The sequence below is a fragment of the Python bivittatus genome, unplaced genomic scaffold, assembly GCF_059951505.1.
Source record: "Python bivittatus isolate LINGU-HERP-01145 unplaced genomic scaffold, Pbiv_v1 ctg000220_np1212, whole genome shotgun sequence".
NCBI lineage: Eukaryota > Metazoa > Chordata > Lepidosauria > Squamata > Pythonidae > Python > Python bivittatus.
Window position 1 is genome coordinate 10,366,507 of NW_028277048.1, and position 24,873 is coordinate 10,391,379.

The following is a 24,873-nucleotide window of genomic DNA, read 5'->3' on the forward strand; positions in this document are numbered from 1 at the left end:
AATAAGTATATTTCCAGGGACCATATTTTTTTGGAAAAAATAAAGGAAAAACCTGAAAAAGGGGCACATCTGAAAGGGCTTCTTAAGGATTAAAAAAATTGTTTATGTTTACCACTTTGCTTTACAACAGAAAATTCAAGGGCAAAACCAAGAAAGTAAATAATTAAATTAAACAATTCTAACAGGCAGCTTTCTGAAATAAAGGATTGTCCTTTAAAATAAAGGATGTATGGTCACTGAAGGTATATAAAGCTTCTAAAAGGTGCGCTGCATCTCCCCAAAAGAATCCCCCCTTTGAGTGTTATTAAATCAGATCAAAACTTCTAGTCACCGTTCCCTGAGACCTGAGGCAGATGAAAAAGTTTTTTTTGAAAGGTACAGTTCTCAACCATTAAAAGGTTCCCTCCATCTGCATTAAGATGAGCGTCATTTTAAAAGGAGGGGGGCAGGAGAAAGAGTGGGTGAGGCCAGCTTGTACCTTTTTTTCATGCAATCTGCTTCGGAGCAAAAATGAAAATAAAAGCCATGCTGGTTTTGCAGTTTTGTTTGACCTGTCGGGGGGCCTAACATGTGTCCAAAGGCACTTCCTTCTGCCTTGCTGCTTCTTACGCTCCCCCAGCAAACGGGCCTTCCCATACAAGCAGCTCCTGAGAAAAAACTGTTGGAAAGAGCGGATTTTCCCTTATTATCTCCATTGTAAGGAAAAGCCACCTCAGAACAGAGAGCACTGAGACTCTTTTGGAGAACCCGGGCAGGAACATTTCACGCCCGCTTCTTCCTGTACAGCAGGCACAGTAGCTACTAGTCCTCAATGTTTCTGTGACTTTGGGTTGCACCAAAGGCAGAGCCTCTGGGGCCAAGATGGGATACAATTTGGAAGGGGCATTTTGTGTTTGAATCCCAAATGCACAATCTCTCTCTCTCTTCCTGAGTTCCTCCACGCTCTTATGAAAAACATGAAGGTAAGCCCAAGAAAGAGGATGAAGGATCCAAATTGCTGCACGTAGCCATTAGTGCCCTGAGGCACGATAAAACGTGTGTCAGTTGCCCTTGCAAGGATTCATAAGAATTCAGTCTGTTGATCCAAACACACAACCCTTTTGAGCGTGTTTCATTTTATTCTGTATATCCAGTCCGCTGTAGGGAAGAGACAAAGATGTCATTTGTGCAAATTAGGGCTAGCCCTGAAACGATCATTTTGCACTGTATGTAACGTGCATACGGTGCTGAGAGACTGCGTGGCGCAGGGGTGAAGTGTTGAACTAAGAGAGGGGAGGCCATGGTTCTGGTCCACCTTCAGCCATGAAAGCCGATTAGGTGACCTTTTTTTTAGATTATTATTTTTATAAATAACTCAAGGCGGCGAACATACCTAATACTCCTTCCTCCTCCTATTTTCCCCAGAACAACCACCCTGTGAGGTGAGTGGGCTGAGAGAGAGAGACTGGCCCAAAGTCACCCAGCCGGCTTTCGTGCCTAAGGCGGGACTAGAATTCACCGTCTCCTGCTTTCTAGCCTGGGGCCTTCACCTCTAGACCAAACTGACTTTGGGCCAGTCATTCTCTCGTTCAGCCCAACCTACCTCACAGGGCTGCTGTGTGGGAACCACTAAGGGGAGGGAGTGCTATGTATGCTGCCTTGAGCTCCTTAAAAAAAGGCAGAGTACCAAATAAATAAATATGGTGCTGTTGTGGGGGGGGGGTATTATTTCTGTCACTGTCTTCTCACTGCTTGGCCACCAGGTTGGTAGGATAATAGAGGCCAACTGGGAAACAGAGGTAGAAATTCTGCCCCTGCCCCCTTTAAATACGCCACTGTTAGGAAAGTTTTCACTGCTCCCCCTGCTCCATATACGCCAACAGACCTGTGCATTTGTTTTCCGTCTCAACACCAAAGCCTGCCACGTATGGGGAAAACCCCACACCTCTGCTGCTTGATCCTCTCACTGCCATCGATTGCACTGTAGCAACTGCCAAGCCCCCCCCCCCAGTACATATTCAGGCGTGGGGGGAAATATCAGTCCTAGGAACCTCAGAGAACAAGGCTTTGAATTTCCCATGGCTTCAGGTTACGGCTGAAGCAGCTTCCTTGTATTGGCTGCTGTGGCCCATTCTCCCAAGTTGTGTATCCTGCTGCAGAGGGGAGGATACCAACCGGCTTGCCGTAAAACAGATTCCTTCCTTCCCAAGAGAGAGGAAAAAGATGTGGTGGCACTGAGGCAGATCAGGGAGGATCTGACAGAGCACCAGTTGCACTACAGCAGAGCTCATGTCACACGAGGAATGGCTGGAACTGCAGGGCCTTTACATTCTCGTGATGTGGTGGGTTAGTAGTTGCACTGGCTGTTTTGCACCCCAACAGCTCTTCACCAGAGTCACTCTTTTTCCTTCATTCTCAAGGATCGGCTGGAGCACCCTCATCCCCTCGCCGCGAGAGACAAGGGAAAATATTTATTTTGTTCTCCCTGATCTGGCAAAGTTTGGCATTATATAATATATGCTACCAACATTTGGAAGGGAATTTGTGGTGAGGAGGTAAATTTATTAGTCCAATGAAATCATAAGGGAGGGTGATGGTTCTATGGAGGGTCTGTCCTTTCTGAATTGTTCCCTTAGCAATGGCAAAAGGAACCGCTGTTCTGGAATCATTTTTTGAATTATATGGTGCACGTGCACTAGGATACACAGGGAAAGCATCGTTTGAATTTTGGTTCATCAGATAGGTGTCGCTCCTCCAGAAAAGTTAATATACTGCAGATTTAATTAATCATGTGGACCAAGAGAGGTAAAACTTTGCAAGGGACACATAGAGCTGGGGCCTGGTAGAGGAAAAAAGAAGGGAAAAGAAAAAGGAATCAGCAATGAATGAGTTTTGTTGAAAAATAAATTTATTTACAGGGCAGGATCCCGGAGAGTTTCATCATAAAAATAAAACAGGATCCAAACCCCAGTGCAGAGGTAACTAGAGAGGGACAGATCCCTATCACCTCTGGCTCAGGGACCAAGACCAGGTCAACAATGAAGAAAAACAGGGAAAAGAAAAAATTTCCAAGAGCATCTTGTAGGATTCCCTCCATGGGATTAGAATCCCAACAAAATATCTACTTCAACCAAAAATGTTAAATCCCTGGATTTTGCCCTGTTCTTTTCACATATCTCACCAATCCCTGCCATGCTGACACTCTAGACAACTTGAAGTGCCACTGAAAAAGAAAGAGAAATCCTGAACATTACAGACCCAGAAAAACTTGCAAAGTTCCCAGATACAAAGGAAAGCATGTTCAAGTGAGAAAGGCAAAAAAGACACTCCTGGACTTTAACATGTGTTAAGTACACTCTCTTGCTATAAATTAAATGAAATATTCTTGGAATCGGTCATGCAGAGTATCTCATTCAAGATCTAGGAGGGAATCACCATTTTCCCTGACATTCTCCCAATTAAACTTGGGGGCTACAGTCAGATTTCTATGGTCAAACAAGCTTGAAAGATGTGGATACACATCCCCTTCAAAGCTTTGCAGAACAACGGGTCAACCTCTCAGCCTTTTTCATCAGGAATGATCAGGCCGAATCAATGCAGGTTGACTCCATTATTTTAGTCAAGTCCTATGGGGTTTGGAGACCATCCTATCTTCTCAGTCCCATCTGAAGGCAGCCTCTTGAAAATACAGGATCTGAAAAGACAATGGTCAGACCTGTTCGCATCCTGGTCTTTCACAGTGTGGACAGCATGTGAAATGGAATGAAATAAAATCATGGTATTTTATATAAACCACCGAATCAAGCAATTTTTTTTTTCCTGGACTGTACTCTTGTACACAGGAGTGCTCCACCATGTCCAATTCTCCACCACCAGCTCAACTCCATTAAAGAATACACAGCTGATGTACCAGTTGTGTACTGTATGGCAGAAAAATGTGCTTTATAATGGGAGCAAAATGTACCCATAGCCGCAGCCCAGTGTACATTGCAGAAAAAATGGTACTGCCTGATTCTTTCATAAGGAAAAACAAACCTTTCATGGTTCCTTAAAACTAAACACACTGCGGTATTAGCTCTTTGGGATGAAAGTTAATTGAGATGACATTAAACTTGGTGCACCTAGTCCATGACAATTAATAATAAGACTTTATGGTGCTATAAGACTCCTGGTAAAGACTGGGGAGGGGGGCGTTATTTGCCAAGTGAAAGGGTTTGATCTATAATAACTAATTTTGTTTTCACTTGATTATTTTATTGTACAGACTTGGCTCTTTGCTGGGAGAGGTCAGACTTCAGTCTTAAACATGTGGACTGTTTTTAAATTCACCAGCCATACATAAGAGATTGATTCTTGGCTTTTCCAGAATCCTTTTCTAAAAGTGCCTTAAATATGCAAGCTAGAGGATATGCAGATGGCTGTCTTTTAGGACTGTCACCATCTTTAACGAATAGATGTCGTATTAACAATTTCAGGACAAGCAAGGCCACTCAACACCCTACTGGCACCTGCTCATCTCTGCCTTGTGTGTCCTGTCAAAGTCCTGTCTCCTATTTATAAAAATAGTGGCAACTTTCTTATTAAACTTATTCATTTCAAAAAGTTGGCCAGCTGGCCACAAAGGCAACTAGGGTTTCTGAAGTTTTTAGCCATTGTACAGAAATGGGAATTTCTCACAGGTAATTTTTCTCTCTTCTGCATCAAAAGCAACCTCCCTTTAAATGTCATCTTGTAAGAGGAGGGTTGGAAGCAAGCCCATGGATTTCAGTGGACTAGAAAATGTAAATCATGAAAGACTCCTATTTAAAATGAATTTGCTCTTGTAGTTAGAATACTATTCAAATTACAATTATTTTTATTAATGTTATTTAAAGGACATTAAGCACTTTTCAGAATAATTATCTTATTGTTCTCCCTTTTTTGAAGATAAAGGAATCCATAGCCCTATGAATCCTGAAGAATTGCTTATGGAAGGAATATAAATATATACCTGTGTGTGTATCTGGAGATATATATATATATATATATGTGTGTGTGTGTGTGTGTGTGTGTGTCTGTGTGTCTGTGTGTGTCTGTGTGTGTCTGTGTCTGTGTGTGTGGGTGTGTTTGTGTAAATTTTTTGCAATATTCTTTAATAGTCCTTTTGCAATTACCCCTTGAACATGCCATCATAGCAGGGATACCTTTGTCATACGTGTCAGCACTAATATATGGCTACAAAACATTGTCTTACTCTAGCACAAGTTTCTGAAAGCTGCACAAGTTGAAGTGAGGAAAGAAGCCTAGGACTGTAGTGCTACTCTCTGGCTCTGAGAGCCACACCCTCCTAAGTCCTGCTAGGACTTTCAAGCAATTAACCCTGAAGACCGAGCTTCAGGATGGAGAGTGCCAAAGCAGCCGTTTGTCCTAGACAAGATACTTGTAAAGCTACTCTGCTGGGTGCTCTCAATAAAACTGGGGCACGCCCAATGGCACCTGCATGAGAAAAACAGAGAGGTTTAATGTGGAAAGCCAGTGATTTAAAAAAACAACCATACCCAAATGGTTTAAACATTATATCGGCTTCCACATGGCTTGACCACAGGTCAATAATGGCTTACATGACCTATTCATTGTTTGCATATGGTGTACTCAAAATATAACCACATTTCACTTACAGTTTACAGGAAACAATGTTTGCAATTTTACTGATAGCTACTCATAGCTTACCCATGGTTTGCATGTAGGATGGCTAAAATAAAACCACAGGTTATTTTGTGAAAGTACACTGCAAATCCATTACATTGCAAATACTTACTCTTGATGTACTAGTGGCATTACATAACTGTGCCACAAATCACTCTTCATTTGTTCATTTTTTACACATCAGCTGCTTGAATGCTTTGTGCTCAGCCACAATGTAGTCTTGTTTTCCACCTGTTTTGCTGATATATATATATATATATATATATATATATAATGGCTTATGCATGCTGTACTTACAGTTTGCTCTAAAGCACAGCTTACTTTATACACAAGTCACATATGATTTACACATGATTTGAATAGTAACACTCATGAATTGTACCTGATTGTTTTGCAGATTGCTGATTACACAAAGTGCCTAATTTATTAAATAAATCTGTAAACCACCCCTTGTAAAGCACTTAGATTCCTCCCAGGAGGAGGCAATATGGAAGTGCAACAAAAATATAATCATCATCATCATCATTATTAATGCTACACAACAGGATGATTAAAAATAAACCATATCTTTCTGGCTATAAACATTTGCTTTTAAAGCCCTCCCAAATCTGCTATCTACAATATTATTGGTCAAATCTTGAATCTCCTACCCAGTTTCATCTCTTTCTTGCCAAAATAAATCCATGTGGTCTTGCTTAATTTCCTATGAAAGCAGATTCTATTCCATCACTACAAAATATGTCAAGGAATGGAGCCTAATTCAACAGGGCCCTATGGGCATAAATATAACATATCTTTTAAACTCACATCTATACCAATCACATAGAAAAGTGGGAGCAGGGAGTGAGTTAAAAGCACATTGGCACGTGGATGGTGAAATCCTGCTCATAGCTTATCTCCCTGCAGTCAATTCCCCAGGTAATTTAATTAGAGGTTTACATACTCCATGAGACTCCTGTTAGTACATAGAAAATCACTTGGGAGTACAGTACAAATTGTGAGGAGGTAAGCCTGTGAGTTGGGAAAGATCTTGGGTTCCTCAGGCACATTCCTCTAGCTTTTTTAACTGGGTCCCTTGCCTTGCTGCCCATTTTCATCTTGACTGATGCATATATGAGGTTTTAACCCACATATTTTCTGACATTCTAATTTAAACCTCAGTGATCACTAATTTTAGTGAAGTCATTCTTCACTGATAGATCTTCAGATACCCAAGTTCAGAGTCTGGCCTGGCCTCATCATCAAATTTTTGCTTTAATCCTTCTTACTGATATTAATGTGTTTGTTTGCTCTTACAGAGCCTACTTTGCAGTTGTATTTATATTCTAAGGAACTTCTCCATAGCTGTTAGTATGTCCTGGAAAGATTCCAAGGCACATTCTAGGGAACACCTTCAGAACAAGGCAAGAGGTGGCCTATTGGGCCACATGGTTGCTCCAAATACACCCTGGAAAAGGCTTCAGACCTCGTGGCCTCCAGATAGGTTGGACTAAATCTCGTGATCTTCCACCATCACAGTTGGAAACTGCTCCTATAGAGAACCTGGTTCACCATTATTGACGTTCCATTACAAACTCTTCTAATTTGAAAACCACACCTCTCCACATTATGCCCTTAACTAATCTTTCCACTTCAAAATCTGTACATAGGTACATACAAGCAATTAGAAAGCCAAATGCTTCCCTTTCCAAACTCACTTTAAAAGAATGTTCTCTCACCCCCACCCTGTGGTTTAAAAAATAGTTATCAAAATGGACAGACAAAAAGATAAATATAGATCTGAACCATCTACTTTTCTCTTAATACAACTCTCTTGACAATAGATAAAATTGTGATATATAGATATAGATATAGATACTCTGTGAAAAAATAGAAGGTGCCAGGAATTCTGATTAAGAATTGGCTGATACTTCTGAAATAGCATATCTTTTGTGGCATTAACAAATACGTATGGATAACCTCCAAAAAACCACAATAAAGTGATGAAATTCTTGTCATCTGAGTATATGAGTTCTAATAAACCCATCTGACAAAGAGACACAGCCCTTTGCAGAGTCTCTTTATGATGCATCTGAAATAAAATGTATAACTATAGAAAGATGCCATTTCCACTGTTTCCATAAAGAAGCTTTTTTGGCTGCAGGAACTGAAGAGATTATAAGATGGTGGATTTGTCACTGCTGTTTCCAGGATGACTCAAGAGTTGGAAGAAAACTGAAGAGGTATGTGAGATCAGGATCAATCAGTAAATAACATTTTCCACACAATAGCTGATGCCTGACATTTCTCCAATGATGACAGAAATGAAACCATTAAAAACTGTCAAAAATAGAGAGGGTTAAGACTTCCCCTTTGGCCATTTCTGTCATGACCTTTGATCGTCAGGAAATAAATTAAGGAAACCATTCTGCAACAAGAGAAAGATCTTGAAATCAGTAAGCAGACATCATTCTCTGGTCTCCAAGTTGACGAACTGGTCACTTTTGACCAATGGGGGAAAAAAATGATCAAAACCTCCCCAGCTGTAGTCTTGGTGTCAGATGGAGCATTTTTCTCCCAAAGAAATACCAGAAACATTCCTACTTCAGTGAACCAAAACAATCACAATCAACAGAGTTTATCCAAACTAAACACAACTGATGCTGCTGCTTTAGCTGGCAAACTGAGTATGACTGACAAAGTGCTCCTACTATGTTGCACAGCAAACACATCCCATTATTTTTTTCTATGAAGCCAAATCAAATATAGTAATGACCATGTATCAATATACCCTCTTTATGAAATACTCGGAAGAAACATGATCAACAGTACTTCTTCTCTTCTTTGTTCACCTGCAACCGATGTGAGTAGCTATGGCACTCTCACACCTACCCATCCAAAACCAAAGCTGACCAAAATTCCTTATTCTATCTATCCTTCCAAACAAAGATGGCTTACATATCAACCTATTGTCCATACATAGCCAAAACAAATATGGCTGACACTGGTTTCTTTGTATACTCCCAAAATGAACATGGCTGGCAGGATCTACTTCTCTAATAATAACCAAGCTAAAACTAAGCCAGAAAAAAAAAAAATAGGGATGGAATGAGATACTGGATTTATCTTGCAAGGTAGAAGATTGGCAGCCTTCTTGACCTTGGACCCTCAGCTAAACTGTATTAAAAGACTGACTACAGGAGACAGAAAAGGAAAGCCATATTGCCACAACAGTGTCAAATACGGGCAGCCTCTTGGAGAGGAGACCAAATAAAGCTTATATTCTTATTGCCCTCACAGACGTATCTGAGGGCTGCTTGAAATTTTTCAACAGGAAGCAAGTGCAACACATCAAGTGCTTGATATCAGCAAAACGTCATTTGGTTTCAAAGGAAACTTCTGGCAGATCAGAGACTAGTGGATGAATCTGCTTGCTATGCCATTTTCATTCTTCAAGCTGACGCTGCTTGATCATCAAAGGGTTCTTCCAGTTAACGAAGGGACACACAGCTGTCTAGCTGAAGAAGTAGACCCAAGTGCTTGAAAAGAGACTCAAGCCAGTTCTTTGGCAGGAGTAGGGAATACGGTGATGCAACGGAAAGGTTATGGCTTCTGGGGACCAGGAGAAAGGACTACAGGAGTGGAGAGTCCATCCACACTGAGTGACGGGATGTGAACTTGTGAGCTAGAATTACTGGGAAACTGAAAAGAGAGAAAGAGGGAAAAGCTTAGGATCTGCCTAATAACTACTTAGTCTATGAAAAAAACAGTTTTGAAAGGGCGTGATTTGAAGTATGGGTGTTATAATACTTCATCTTCTCCCTTCCTTATTCCAAATCTCCACACATACATACCACAAACAATGGATTTCCAACAAAACCCATTCTTAAAGCAAAAAAGCAGCTGCCATGAAGACCTGGCTGTTCTCCCAGGCCTTGGGTTAGGGTGACTGGAGCTCCTTGTGTGTTTTGTTGTTGGCTGGATTTGCCACCCTGTGTTTTTCTCTGAACTACTTTCTTATCTTTTGCTGGTTGTTGTTTAATTATATTTTATTTTTTGCTGCCCAGAGTTGTTTGTAGTTGGGCGGTGCCTAAATAAATTAAATTAAATTAAATTAAATTAAATTAAATTAAATTAAATTAAATTAAATTAAATTAAATTAAATTAGATAAGTTTAATTCAGAACAAAGTTAGGGCTATTGGGGGCTAAAACTAATGTTCTCTAACCCCACTGTTGAACAGATTTTCAAGTTACATTAACTGCACACTTGACTCTACTAAAAATACCATACAAAGAAATCCATTGACTTTACTTTAGGATGTTTGTAACCTCTTGAACTATATTCCAACTACATGGAAACTGACATCTGGACAAAAAAAAAGTGGATTCCCCATGTCCTACTTATAGCTATAAGACTCAGTCAGCACTGGAAAGATAAATGGACAGCCTCAACTACTCAATCGGTCAGCAAAATTGATGTTACTAGTAATTTATGAACAAATCACTTATTGATGTAGATTAGCTCTGGATCATTATAACGAAATAATATTTCAATCTTTTATTGAAATGCTTATGTAAAATTTTTATATATGTATAGGTATCTGGGAAGATATGCCTTGTACCAAAAACATAGCCAAGCTCATACCTGATCCGTACCAGATGCTGCATTCCATACTTGCTAAAGAGGATTGCAAACATCCAAAATGCACGCAACCTTGATGTGTTCCTTTTATGATCCATGCGTGACTGTTCTTCCACCTCCTCAATGAATTATAACTTCAGATCCATCCACTATTAGAGATCCCAGCCTCAAGTTTCACCTTCCCCTCACAGACATACTTTCTATCCCACCGATGACCTTAGATTTCAAATCATACCTGGAAGGAAAGCTTCGCTGGGCTGCGTGGTGCAATGGGGCTCAGGGTACTCCAGAAATGGATGGTGGGTGGCAAGGAACTTGGGGTGAGCAGGACTGGAGTCTGCAGAGAAGATCAAAATGAGACACCAAGAATTCTTAAAAAGGAAAAAGAAAAATAGCAACATCCCAGTTCTTCAAAATAACCGCTTACTCCATTGGCCAATTCTTCCATGTTTGGTTGTCAGAAATGAGACAGGGAACTAAGGGATAAGAAATTGAATCAGAGAGTTGGAACTGCTGCCCTTGAGAATGTTCTTTTTTCCACAGGCATTAAGAGACATTTTCCTCCTTTGTATACAGAGAGGCTATAGTGCTTCTCTATATATAATAAGAGACAATTTTATAAGCTTTCTACTTTGGTGTTTATCTGTTATATGAATAAATACACACACACACACACATACACACACATGCATACATACACGTTTTATTAAAAGTTTTAGACAACATAAAAACCAACACAAACTAATACAGAATAAAGAAAATAAAGGAAAAGGGAGGAAGAAAAGAACAAAGACAAAAGTGCAGAAACAAAAGATAAAAAGAAATAGAAAGAAGTTTCCAATTTCCTTTGCAGCAAATATAAGTAAATTACAAAGTTATCTCTTACTCTATAATTACAAAAAAGCTCACTTTTTCTATTATTCTTTTTTTTTCAATCATCAAAACCACAAGCCATAAGTGCATTTTTTTCTGTTTCATGCAAAAAGCCTATAAGGGGTCTATTATGTGTATTTTTAAAACAATATTTTATTATTGGGGAAATGTATTTTTAAAATCATGCTTTATTATTTGACAGACATAACCATCTGCAACACTTGGCTTCTGATTCAGCTGCAAGCTATATTTGGAACTTGCCAAACCATTTTTCCAACCTCTACCTCAGCAGGTGGGGTATGCATGATAGTAGACATTAGCTTTCAAAAGTCATCAATACTAAATGAAACTGGGATCTTCTAACCATCATGGCTAATTAAAAAGCCTCTTCAGAACTGCCTAGGTAAAAGCCTCAAGGAAAGGATTTCCCCACATACTGTCAGGCCATAAAACTACAAACTTTCACCTAGACTATCAGCAACTCCTTTCTCATGTCCAGAATATCTTCCCAAATCTCTCTTGTATCTGGTTTAATAACTAAAAAAGCAATTGCTGGTATTCAGGGAGCAGAGCTGATCCTGAAGGCTCTAGTTGTCCTACTCTATGGGTATAGTTGTTACATGATGATGATGTAGAAATCTCCAAAGAAATTCTAAGCAACCCATTCAAATCAGGTTTGCCCCTTGTAACTTGGAAAGCAACCCCAAGCAAGTTACAGGTTTGGGGAACAGATTAAAACTCAGTGGGACCTGCTGATAAACAAGAGAATGTCAATACACTGCATACACCCTGCACGTATGCTGGCTTGCAAGATCGTTTCTAGAGCAGAGAGCCTCGCTTGCTTAGAAGAACATGAGCATATCTGAGGTAAAAATGGGCTTTGGCTGCACTTGTGGTATACTGATTAAACTATTCCCAAACTTTCTTTTCAGTTAGCAGGTAATACTATGGGTGGCACAGATGCAATTGAGGCTAGTAACCTCTCTATCCTACTAAAAAGTATCCTACTGAATGCCTTGACTGATTGGCAGAGGTCAATACCTATGAATCCATGTAGTAATCACTATTTTTATTTTCTAATTTATAAGATTTTTAGACCATTCCAATCCACTGAGCCTCTAAGTGGAGTATAACAGCCCACCCAGACTGGTCAGACAGAATTTACTTGGGATATATGGTCAATGGCACATAGAAGATTACAATTTGAAATGTAAGAGAAGTAAATGGTAAAAAGTGTATGAAATGAAAGAAAGAAAAATTGATATGCTTTGTGTCTGAAACCAAGAGAAATGGGAAGGATATAATAGATGTGAATGAAGGTGGCCTGATCTTGTGGACTGGGGTTGCTGCCTACATGCAGCTATATGAAAGTGTAGGTTTAATTATGAACACAATGGCTAAAATGTACGTCCAGAAGAAGGAACTGATGCCATTTAGATTATTGTGGGTGTCTGTGAAATCAGGAATTCACAGGTATGATAGACATGTTATGCTCCACTGATTTATAATAACAAAAGAAAGAATCAGGGATGAGTTTGCAAGAAATTGTGCAACATTCTAAATGGATGTGACGGGGGGATTATTCTGAGGGGGACATGGATAGATGGATGGATGGAAACAAAATGAGAGTACAAAAAACGTGACTGGGCTGTTAGGAGACCCAAGAATGAATAAGAAAGATACTGTAACTGACGAGCATCTGTTTAACAAAAAGCATGTACAGTGGTACCTCAGGTCATGAACTTAATTCGTTCCGCGACCCAAATCAAATTTTCCCGTAAGGTTCAATGTAAATACGGTTAATCCGTTCTGACCCCTACGAATTTGGTCGCCAACCGATTTTGGTCGCGACCCGAATCAAATTTTCCCATAAGGTTCAATGTAAATACAGTTAATCCGTTCTGAACCATATGTATTTTTTTTTTAAACCACAAAAATATGACACAAAGTACAGTACGAAGAGAGAACACTAACCTTGCTCGACGCGACTTCTGGCATGGAGGACAGGAAGGCGGGTGGGGAGGCGGTTATTGTTTGGAGGGAGAGTCCCCCTCCCTACAGGAAGCCACGACCACATGTCACGGCAGGGAAAATGGCCGCGGATCCTGTTTGTCACCCAATGCGGAGTTCGCGAACGGAAGCAAAATTTTGCGAATGGTGCTGTTCGTGAACCGAATTGTTCGTGAACAGAAGCGTTTGTGACCCAAGGTACCACTGTATTATACTGTACATATCATGGAAAATGGATGAATCGGAAAGCACGATGAAAGACTAAGATAAAGGGTGAACATTATCAAGAATAGATATTGGGGAAGTACATGGAAGAAAACAAAACAAGTGAAAGAACAATTGCAGAAAAAGTAAATAGCGTGAAAAAAATGTATGAAAAATATTAATAGCTTAACCTCTCAACAGAACAAATGGAAAGTGGTCATAAGGAAAGAGCTTATGTGAAAGCTGCTTGGAACAGAATGAAAAGGGTTACATTATGAAGTGTCATAGAAGAGAAAATAATGAAAAAGGATGCTTGGTGGAATTATGAACTGAGAGGCTATGGGTAAGAGAAATTGCTGAGAGAATTATTGTGGCAAAAATGGGGATGAGATAAAGATATTGTATAATATGCGCAGAGAGTGAAAGATAATTGCATAGATTAAAAACTTGTTTTTTTAAACTGTCCAGCTGACAGGCTGTGCATGAAATGGGATGGCATGGGATGGAGCTAGAGGAAGCTGCCCCAACGTGCCTAGAGTTCAGCCTGCACTGTTTCTCACATGCAACCTGTGTTCTGGGCAATCTTTTTTGCAGGGGGGGGGAGCATGGTTGTTCTGGTTTTCTGGAAAACCACTAGATATGTGTTCAGAAATAGCCTCACAAGTTATCTACACTAGTAATGAGTTGCCACATGGGTAACTTGAAAGATAGCTTGAATCACCAATCCATGCCCATCTCAAGGAAAGTGTTGGGTGGGTTTTTCCCCTCCATGTAGGTGATAGTGGGTAGAAGAAGAAATAAAACCAGAGAATTCGTCAACTGCTGCCTTTAAAGCAGTGTTTCTCAACCTCAGCCACTTTAAGATGTGTGGACTACAACTCCCAGAATTCCCCCAGGCAGCATGAAAGTTGCTGAGATTGAGAAACACTGCTTTAAACTGTTCCACAATAAAGCTGTCAGGACAGCACATTTGCTGGCACAGGAAAGCTCAGCCATGAGGACAGAGCAGTTTCGTCAACATACTTTTTTGCTAACTTAAGGATGGGAGGAATGCACATTAACATGAGGATTCAGATTTTCGCTCTTTGGTAGATCACTGATAAATGTATGAATATGAGAAAGTTTATTCCAAATTTGTTAATTTATAGAATTTAAATTTAAATTCTAAATTTAAATTTGTATGATAAAGTAAAATAAGTGTCAAGCATGAAATGTTTTACATGAAATGTGAAACTGAAGGTTGGTTGCTGAATGCAATAGGAGTAGTATAGAAGTAAAATAAATTAAATGCTTACTGATGGTTCAGCGCCAAGAACAGAGCAAGATGTTATACCCAGAGATAATAGCAGAGTGGTGGGAGGGAGAGGGGGTTAGAAATACAATAAGTAAACAGATGTTAGAGGTGTGCTGGTCAGAAACGTGAATGTGCGTGCCCTTTTTTATGCAGATGATACCACTTATTGGCTGAGAACCTGAACAATTTGCATATGGATGTTGTATAATGTAACAAGGAGAATGGATCAGAAAACTAATGTACTAAACACCAAAGTAGTTGTGCTTGACCAGGACAATGGAGCAAATAAATGCAGTTTATACATAAAGGGCAAAAAGAGCAACTAGATAAATTTGTGCATTTAGTGGAATGTTTATTAAAATGGGAGAATGGATGGAAATGTTTAAGATACGCCCATCCTGTTGTAAAAGAAATGGGAAATATATGGTTTGTTGCAAGGGATGAATGTTTATCAAAAGAAGAGAATATGGCTACATATAAGAGCATGTTTCTGCATACTTTATTATATGAAAGTTGGAAATGTCAGGACAAATATAACAGTAACTGGAATGCAGTGGAAATAAGGTACTTAAGAAGTGTACAAGTGTACAAAAAGAGGTAGGGTCAGGAACGAATGCATGAGGAATGCAAAAGTAAGTGCCTGTGTGAAAGAAGTACAATGAGGTAGTTTGGTCACACAGAGAGAATGAATCAGCTCTTTCTCATAGCTATGTTAATGTGCTTTCCTCCCATCCTTGAGTTGGAAGAAAAGTATGTTGATATAAATAGCACTTCCCTCAAAGCCTACCTGCAGTTTAATGTGAGGTAGTTTTAGGGCAGTGATTGGTGGCTTCCCTGCCATCTTTCTCCACATTTTGGCAGGCAGAAGGGATTAAGAGAGAGGCTCCCAAGACAAATGTTAACCCTACCTTCAAGAATAAAGGGAGGATGAAAATGAGTTGGTAGCGCTGCTCAGGCAACAGGAAGTCCACGTGTGGCCTAGCACTATCGAGTGACCAGCATATGGGGAACTGCAGCTCATCGTCTGCGCTCCATTTCGTGTGGTCTGTCTTCTTGCTTTCCTGGGTAAGAACTTCAGAAGCTTCCCTCAGCTGTCAATATTGCAGGGCTCTTCCTCCTTGTTGGGGGTCTGGCCAGAAGATAAGGTTGCTTAACCCACCTAGATCTAGCATCTGCAGCTGAGCAGCTGCCAGGTACGGCAACAAGAGGCAAGCCGGCTGGCTGTTTTAAGAGGCAAGTGTCCAAAAGGGATGCTTCGGGAAACTACACATGGCAACAAATCAGCAGCTGATTGATCCCTGACTTGAAATGGTAAAGTTCTACCTGCCGGGTTTTTGTTTTGTCCTCTTTTCTTCTCGCCTCCTGCACCTTCCTCTCTTTCATGCAGCACCCAAGGTGGCCCCTTTTAAGACCAGAGCAGGTCCTTTGCTCCAAGTGATGTAAACAATTTCTTAATTCATGAGCCTCATTATTGCCAAAGAACTGCATAAACAGCTAAGCTTATTTTTCCTTACCAGTGCAAATACTGACTGTGTGGTAAAACTGCACTTGGCCTTCCACAAGATTGATATTCCTGTGACTGAATTCAAAAAAGTTAAGAAGGCTGCACAACTGAGGTGTGTGGTCTCTCTTGGTGCCACAGCCAAAGTGGCCATGGAGTTGCAGAACCCAGCAACTGAATGGGAAGGGGTTTCTCAGCAATTTCCAAAGGTTCTTCCTCCCTGTGTTGGGATATGAGGAAGACACCATTGTCATGCCAGAACACCTCTGACTAGCCTCAAGCTTCCTTGGTACAGGTAGTCCTAGAGTTCCATCCATTTGTTTAGCGACCATTCAAAGTTACGTCGCTGAACAACCAGTTACAACTGGTCTTCAAAGTTCCAGCCATTGTAGCGCCCCTGCTGTCACGTGCTCAAAATTTGAGCGCTTGGCTACTGGCCTGCATTTACTGTACAACCACTGCAGCATCCCACAGTCATGTTCTCCTGTCCTGCATGAACTGCCTCCACTTCAACTCCCCCACCCACCTATCTCCTCCCCCATCTCTGCCCTTTTGGCCACCCTGCACTCCACCACCTACCCCTGCCACCAATGTGCTCAGCTGACCTTTGCCATCTTCTTCCTCCCACTGCTGGCCCAAGAGCCAGGCACTGGGCAAGCACGGCAGGGCAGTGGAGCCTGGTCTGCTGAAGGGAGCTTGCCAGGCGAGGGAGGAGGCAGTGGGAGAGCCGGTGGAGGAGGTAGGGCAGCGGTGTGGGTGACAGAGTCCCGTCTTCCATTGCCAGCTTCCACTGCACTGGAGAGTGCAGCAGGCAGGGCTGTTAAGGGGCAGTGCACTCTGGCACTGGGCGAGGCAGGAGAGCCAGTGGTGGCAGCTCCCTGGCCAAAGGTGGTGGCTGTGCAGGAGGCACTGTTTCAGGTGGCAGCAGAACTGGAGGAAGTAGAGGGACAAGGCAGTTCGTGCAGGGCAGGAGAAGCATGAGGTCCTTGCCTAACAACCACACAGTTCTCACCTAACAACCACAACCAGGACTGCTGGAACTCCGATCGTTAAGCAGAGTGGTCACGTGATGTTTTGCTTAATGACCGCTTTGCTTAGCGATGGAAATTTTGGTCCCAATTAGTGTCGTAACCCAAGGACTTCCTGTAGTGGTTGTGAGAGAGGTGACATAGTGAAGGCAAATCCTCTATAAACAATGCAACAGCAGAGGTATGGATGAGCCCAATTAGGATCAAATCCCAAAATATATAAGGAAGAGTGACTGGATCAAGAGGAAAGGGAAGACTGAGATGAAGACTCAGGGTGAGATGGAACTGATGAGATTCTTAAAAAGAGAGAGATGAGAAGCTTAAAGAACAAAAGGCAATGTATGAATCAGGGCATGGATGTGGTGGAAGCAAGGATAGATTGCAAGGAAAGAACAGTATTAAGAGGTGTGGTGAATACAGCGAGCCAGTCTGGTGCAGTGGTTAAAGCACCTGGCTAGAAACCAGGAGGCTGTGAGTGCTAGTCCTGCCTTAGGCACGAAGCCATCTGGCTGATCTTGGGCCAGTCCCTCTCTCTCACCCCTAGGAAGGAGGCAAGGCCAAACCAATTCTGAAATTTTGCCAAGAAAACTGCAGGGACTTGTCCAGGCAGTTGCCAGGAGTCAACACTGACTCAAAGGCACCCGAAAAAAAGTGAATAGTAAACTAGAATTAGTTAGATGCTCTTTTCTTCTCTGTTATCTCCTGCCTTTAATTCCTTTTACTCAATACTTCTCATTCATTTTCTGTGCTTTAAATACCACTGCTAACCCCCCAAAGAAAGTGAGATAGGTCTCTCCATCTGTCTAATACTCCAAGGGAACAGTAATCAGCCCATTCATATTATATTTATCCACAACACAAACCAAATGCCTTTAACTTTGGAAAGAGATTCCCAGTTCTATCTCCAGTTCGTGGGAACAGATTAAAACCCAGTAAACCTGCTGAAAAATATGATCTCACCAGTGCATGTGAAGAAATAACTGTGGTTGGTGTCAAGGTGCTTCCTGTGCCACCCGGTGCCAGGAGGCTGTTAACAGCTGCGTTCACTTTCTCTTGGGTTGGCAGTGAAGGAAGCTCCAGGACTTTAGGCTTCTTGCCCTTCTGGGGCTGTCCCTCAAGAGAGACCGACACCAAGTTGGGAGACTGTGCTTCTTCCTTCAGTAGCCTATCCCCATCTTCTTGCAGCTCAGCCTCCACAGATTCCTTCTCCAGAGAAGACTTCTCAGAAGGAGCTGCCTCGTCCTTCACTCCACCATCCATTAAAACCATCAGAGCAGCTGCCTCTTCATCAAGGTCAAGGTTCTCCTCCACTTTCACCAGCACCTTCTCATCAAGTGCAGGAATGGGCTCCACTATAATCTGGATGGGGACAGAAAACAGAAGCACTGAAAGTGATGCTATCAGGGGAAGATTTGGGGACCCAGAGATCAGAGAGTCTCCTAAACAAAGCAGAACCAGTTTACTAGGCTTTGAAGTTCATTACTGTGTACAGGGGAAGTCCCAAAAATAAACTCCAGAGCTTAACTTTACTGAACTGATGCATTTGGTACTGTAGGATATTTGTCAGGCACAGCATACTTCCTCCCTGAGCCCTCTGTTAATAACCAGCCCTACTGTAAAAAAATCAGTCCTCAATCTTGGTCTATTTATCTGGGGCTAATTTGTTTGCTCTATTTTCCTTAAAATTGAGCTTTTATAAAATATGCCTTGCTGATTGGTGAAACACTCTCTTTCCTTCAAAACACTGTCAGATTATTTCAAGATGGTCATGAAACTGAGGACCATCCTCTCCTGATGCATTCAGAAACATATTGTCTCTATAAAACCATTTTCCCCAATCTGGTGTTCTCCATATGTGTCAGAAATAAAGTTCCTAAAATTCCAAGCCGGCACAGTCACTGTCTATGCAGGCTGGGGATTCTGAGAATTGTACTCTCAAAACATCTGGAGGGCACTGGGTTCAGAAAAAAACTTCTGTAAAAGAAAATGGGATCCCAGCAAAAAAACTGCTAGCAGGCTGGTTACGATCTTAGTTAGGAGCTAATTTGCTACGGCTAACAGTAACTAGGTTACTACATGAACCTAAAACACAATGTGCTTTTGCCTTAGTATGTTATATGAACCAATCCATTTGTAAATCTAAATTTACATTTTAGCACAATCTATGATGCTGCCAAAGAAATGTGCTTAGTCAATAAATCATTACTAAGCACATAACTTAGCACAAAGTGAGAATGCAGTCATTGACTATATTCTAAAAGGTTTTTTGTTTGTTTGTTTTAAACTTCTTTCTCCTATTGTCTGGTTCTTCTCTCTCCTCAGACTTCTTCTGAACAGGTTCTCCATCCCAGATCCAGTTCAGACACATGGCATTTTCTGATCCTGTACAAATGCATCATCCCAGCCATTATTCCAGCTATGGCCATTTTTTCCCAGCCAGCCCAACTGTCATAACTTTAGTTAACATGTTCCTTATGGTACCAAAAAAAAACCCAGAAAAAGACATAAAATAGAACCCCACTTTCTGACACTTGCTTGTTTATAAAGTTATTTGAGAGTTATCCGGTATAATTCAAACATAAAGCAACTTAAGAAAAGCTCTCCTCAGTTTTTGTTCTTCATTTCCTTGTGTGTTTGCTTCCTTCCACCTTTGGCAACTGCTTTTATACTTACTTGTTTTATGTATTTATAGTTAAATTTATTTGCGTTCTGTACTACTTTTCTTACACACACACACACACACACACACACGCATTTTTGTAAAAATATAAATTATAACCAGATTTTAATCTTATTCTTTCTTAGCCTGGATTCCCTATGATGGGTCCTGTGTGCTTGTTTTCCCTTTGCTTTTTATATTATAGTTTTATACCTCTATACCTTTTTTATATTGTAGTGTTTTATGCTGGTCTTCTGCTGTAAAAAGGTTTTTTTGTGAACGTAAGAAAAGCCCTGTTGGGTCGCACCAAAGGCTAATCTAATTCAGCATTCTGCAGAATGCTCAATCACACACACCAGAGAAGTTTGCAAGCAGGACACAAGGATAACACCACCGTCTACTGGTAATTAGGACATGCAACCTTTGATTCTGGAGGTTTCTGTTTAAACGTCTATTTCCCCTTTTAAAACCATCTACATTAAATGGCCATGACCACAGCTGGAGCAGCAAACTCCATATTTAGCGAATGGATAGCCACAAATTTAATATCATAAAAGAGGAAGAAAAACTTATCGCATGATGTATATAATACATTAAAACCGAGATGGAAAAATATTTTAAAATAGAGAACCTAGCTGCATTTAAAAACATTTTAATCATGATGAAATTTTTAAAAATGTTTAACTATTTAAAACAGAAGGGTACATTCAGAGCCCCTCTATTTTAAATGTCACTGAAGGCTCTCAAAATCCTCAAGGAAGACCCCAGAACCTCTCTAAAAGCTCCTAACAAGTAACAACAACAACAACAGCAACAAAAACAACATGCATTCATAACTGCATGTTGCCAAATCTTTTTCAGACTCATGGCAGCTAATAGCAACACACCAAAACCCAATAAATGTCCACAGTAAAGTAAGAAAATTAATCCATAACCCCAAATAATAAAAGCAAAATTAAAACAACAATTATAGTAAAAATAATAAATAACACTCAGCTACAGATGTCAAACAGTCACTCCCCAAAGCCCCCCTGAAAAAGTTTGGTCTTCATTCGCTTCTGGAGGGTCATCACCAAGGGGGCCAGCCTAGTTTCCAGAAAGAGAGTGTTCTAGAGCACTGGGGCCATGACTGTAAAACAGCATTTTCTGGCATCAAAACCCCCCTCACTTCACTAAATTGGGGTTCCATGTTTGATTGCAATAGGTGGTCCTGGAGATGTATTTTATAAGTCAAAGTAGCACTTTGAATGGCGCCCAGAAACCTATTAGTAACTAATGCACAACTTGCAAGATAGATGTAATCATAGCAACTACTACTGTATGCTAGTCAGCAAGAAGGCTGCTGCATTTTGAACCAACTGTATTTTCTGAGTGATCTTCAAAGCAGCTCCATTAAGAACATATTGCCTAAGTTTAACCTTGTGGTGATAAGGGAATGAGTCACTGTGGTAGGTTCTTCCACTCCAGAAGGGCCACAATTAGCTCACCAATCACCCTCTGGTCACAACTGCCAGCAACCTATCCAGTAGTAGCTGTGAGTCCAGGAGACTGGCAGAGAACAACGTGCAACTCTGTCTTGCCAGGTAAGTTAACCTGTCTTGCTAGGGTTCACCTTCCACCTGTTTCATTCCATCAAGATCCCAACAGCCTTTAAACAGTGGGAGAAAATTTTGACAGGATCTCCAACGAGGCCCAAAGTGACAATATAAAGCTGAGTATCTCCAGTATATCATGGGAGGACCCTTCTCAGCAGCTTCACATACATATTAAACAGCAAGGGGAGAAGACAAGAGAGTGGCCACCAGGCAGACATCTCCTCCTCCCTTGCCACTGACTGGAACTGCCCACTGAGCTAGGAGCAGAACCACTGCAAAACAATGCCTCCGGTCCCCTACCTCTACAAGCCGCCCGGGAAGATTCCACAGTTAATGGTATCAAAAGCCACTGAGAGGTCTGAAAGGACCAAGAGGTCCCCCCATCAAGGCCCTGACAAAGGTCAGCCACTAGAGAGACCAATCCTATGCCCGGTGATGTGCTGGAGCCGGCTTGCACTGGCTCATAAGAACCAATGCTTAATTTTTCTAGAATTTTGCAAGCCAGTTGACAGCAGAGGTGAGCCTCAACACTTAGCACGCCAATCCGCTGTTCTATGGCTAGTGACACAGCATAGCAGCAGCAGTGTTGCTGGCAGAGCCAGTTCTTAAACATTTAGCAGCATACCACTGCCTACACCCCATGCCTAGGCTCGAACTCTCCCTGAAAGGGGCCCAGATAATTTACTTCCTCTGAAGTGCTCTGCAGCTGAATCTCTACCATGCATTCAATGACATTCTGCAAGAAGGTAAGAGTGGAGACTGGGTTATAATTCTCAAATATTGCTGGATCCAAGGAGGGCATCTTATGGAGTGGGTCCATGCAATAGCTTCGTTCAAGGCTACCACCATTACACCCTCCTGAAGAAAGACACTGATGACCTCTTGGATCCAGGTCATCATGCTCCCCTGATCCCACATAGGAGGCAGGCAGGTCAGCATCAAGATGCAATGTTTCATCTTTTACTTTTCTGCTCTATTTTCTCTCGGTACCATAATCTCATCTATTTTCAATTTAAATGCAAAACTTTTCTCTGTTCTTCCTCCCAAACTCAACTGACCTTTCGTCAGTCACTCCATTTATACACCTGTACATACAATAAAACAAAAATAAAGATAGCCACCTACCACTAAATGACCCTACTAAAAAATCTAAAAAACATTCACTCTCTCACACAGTTAAAAAAAGGCAAGCATTCCAACTGCAATCTTGAAACTCTTCATGTCCAGGAATGGAAAAGGTATTATATTCATGGGAAATAGTCATGTTAACTGTATTAAATTTAATTAATTTTTATCCTTGTCCCACTACTTTTTGAAGTGTGGCTCCCAGCACACCATAACTTCCAGAAAGGAAGTCATATATTCCTGATCCAAATATAAATCCAATTTAACCAATCTTGGAGAACGTTCCATAATTTTAGTGCTACAACTGTGAAGGCTCTCCATGGTATTCTCACAAATCTAACCTTTCTTATTGGTAGAATATATTACAGAACCTTAAGCTTTAAGGCTGGAGTGGGGAACCCACAAACTGCATGAGGCCAGACTCTCCTCATAATTATGCCACTGAAATTGAATAACAAAAATGCTAATTTTCAGTTGTGCATTTATTTTTTACAATGTTAGCTATCAAGTAGAAATGTTAAGCTTTAGAACAGTGTTTTTCAAACTTGGCAACTTTAAGCTGTGTGGACTTCAACTCCCAGAATTCCCCAGTCAGCATCTTAAAGTTGCCAAGTTTGAAAAACACTGCTTTAGAAAGATTACACATTGACTTTCTGAAATATCTCTCAACATACATACTTACATACAAATAAATACACACTCACACACAAACATATTTTGGGCCTATTCATTCCCATGCTGTCACCATAGTGATGGATCACACCCATGCTCTGGGGTGGTTACTGTTTTTTTAAATAGAACTGTAGCCCAAGAAGAAACATCTGTATTACACTGCTTTAAACTGTGGGGCATTTTATACAAGAACAGGGTTTTTTTTCTGGAAAAAGTTGACAATTTTGCCCAATACAGAGGAGTGCTTGAACTGCCCCTGGATGAAGTATGAAAGCCAGAAAAACTGGCATAGACATATGTAGTATGGTCAACAGAGCAAGGGCAGACATGCAAAAAGTAGAAGCTGCAGTTTCTATACAGTTTCAAGAGTCATTCTATGCTAAGCATGTCAAAATATTTCAAATGAGAGAAGATTAAAACAGATTGCTAAAAGGAGATTCACCTTCTCTTGGAAAGGGGAACAACTGCCATACAAGATGAAGCAAAGATGCTAAGGATGTAGTTTTGGGAACACTTGAGTTTTTGAAAACTAAACCTTAGAAAGAAGTTGAAACAATGGGGTAAGGCATTTATTCCTTAAAGAGCAGCCAGAGAATCAAATCTTTACCATTTTTTTTTCTTCCTGGCATGGAATTACAGTAAAGCAAAAAGCTGCACTTTCTTAATTTCTATATCAGTGTTTTTCAACCTTGGCAACTTTAAGTCCGGTGGACTTCAACTCCCAGAACTTCCCAGCCAGAATTACCCATGTCTTTGTCTCAAGCAGGACCTTTCTGAGGAGAGAGGCTTTAGCATGCAACAAAAGAAGACGTTCCCAGAACCACTCGCTCTCCAGGTGGAACAACTTTTATTCTTTTGAAAATTACAGGAAGATCTCCAAGAAAAGTGGGAAGCAAGAAGCTCAGTACAGGGCATTCCTGAAAAAAGATTATAATCTACAAGAAGCTGGAAAAAGGCCCAGTGAGATAGGAACTTTAGCTTCAGGCATTAGGTCTTCCTAGGAAATAGGTAGCAAGTTGAGCTAGAAATACTGCATGCAATTACTTTTATTTTGACTCTGTGTTTTTAGTCTTTTTGCTTTATTGCTTCTGATATTTATTGTCTCCATGCAAACTCAGTGCCTTTGTCTTTCGGCAGATTGAAACTTCTTTACAATAGAACTGGTTCTAAATAGGAGCAGACCGACATCATCTCTACTTAACCATACCTTTCTATTTTCTTATGGGAGAACCCTTTAAAATGCTATCTGAGATACAGACTTTTTTTTATTTGCTTTGCCTTTGAATGGCTTGTGACTACTTAAAGCCAAAACTGAATTTTTACATTCTCCTTTTTGTTTTTTTAAATAAGGTTTTATTTTATTTATCTCTCATGAGGTTGATCTAGCTCCCAAAAAGGGGAGAGGGAAGAACGGGCTGCTTTCCATAGCCACAGACCTCAACACTACATGGCCGGAAAGTGGCACTCTAGAATTTATCTCATTTCTTTCTCTCTTTGTTTTCTTCATTTTCAATTGCCAGAAAGTAACACAAGGTGTGAGAACCTTATTCTGCTTGTATGCCAGGATCAGTGGAGAAGATGCCAGGGAAGGCGTTTTCAGCAAAACAGGTAGTGGCAGCAGGAATT

General features: G+C 40.9%; 1 protein-coding gene across 1 annotated transcript in view; it reads right to left on the reverse strand.

Moving 5' to 3' along the window:
• Positions 1-2,865: 2,865 nt before the first annotated feature.
• Positions 2,866-24,873, reverse strand: part of ELK1 (ETS transcription factor ELK1) — a 29,368-nt gene continuing 7,360 nt past the window's right edge. Inside the window, exons 4-6 of the mRNA XM_007423622.4 lie at positions 18,157-18,555; positions 10,522-10,623; positions 2,866-9,345 (exon numbers count right to left, since the gene is read on the reverse strand). Of these exons, the coding sequence (XP_007423684.1) occupies positions 9,247-9,345; positions 10,522-10,623; positions 18,157-18,555 (600 nt within the window). The 3' untranslated portion in view covers positions 2,866-9,246. The remainder of the gene's footprint in view (positions 9,346-10,521; positions 10,624-18,156; positions 18,556-24,873) is intronic.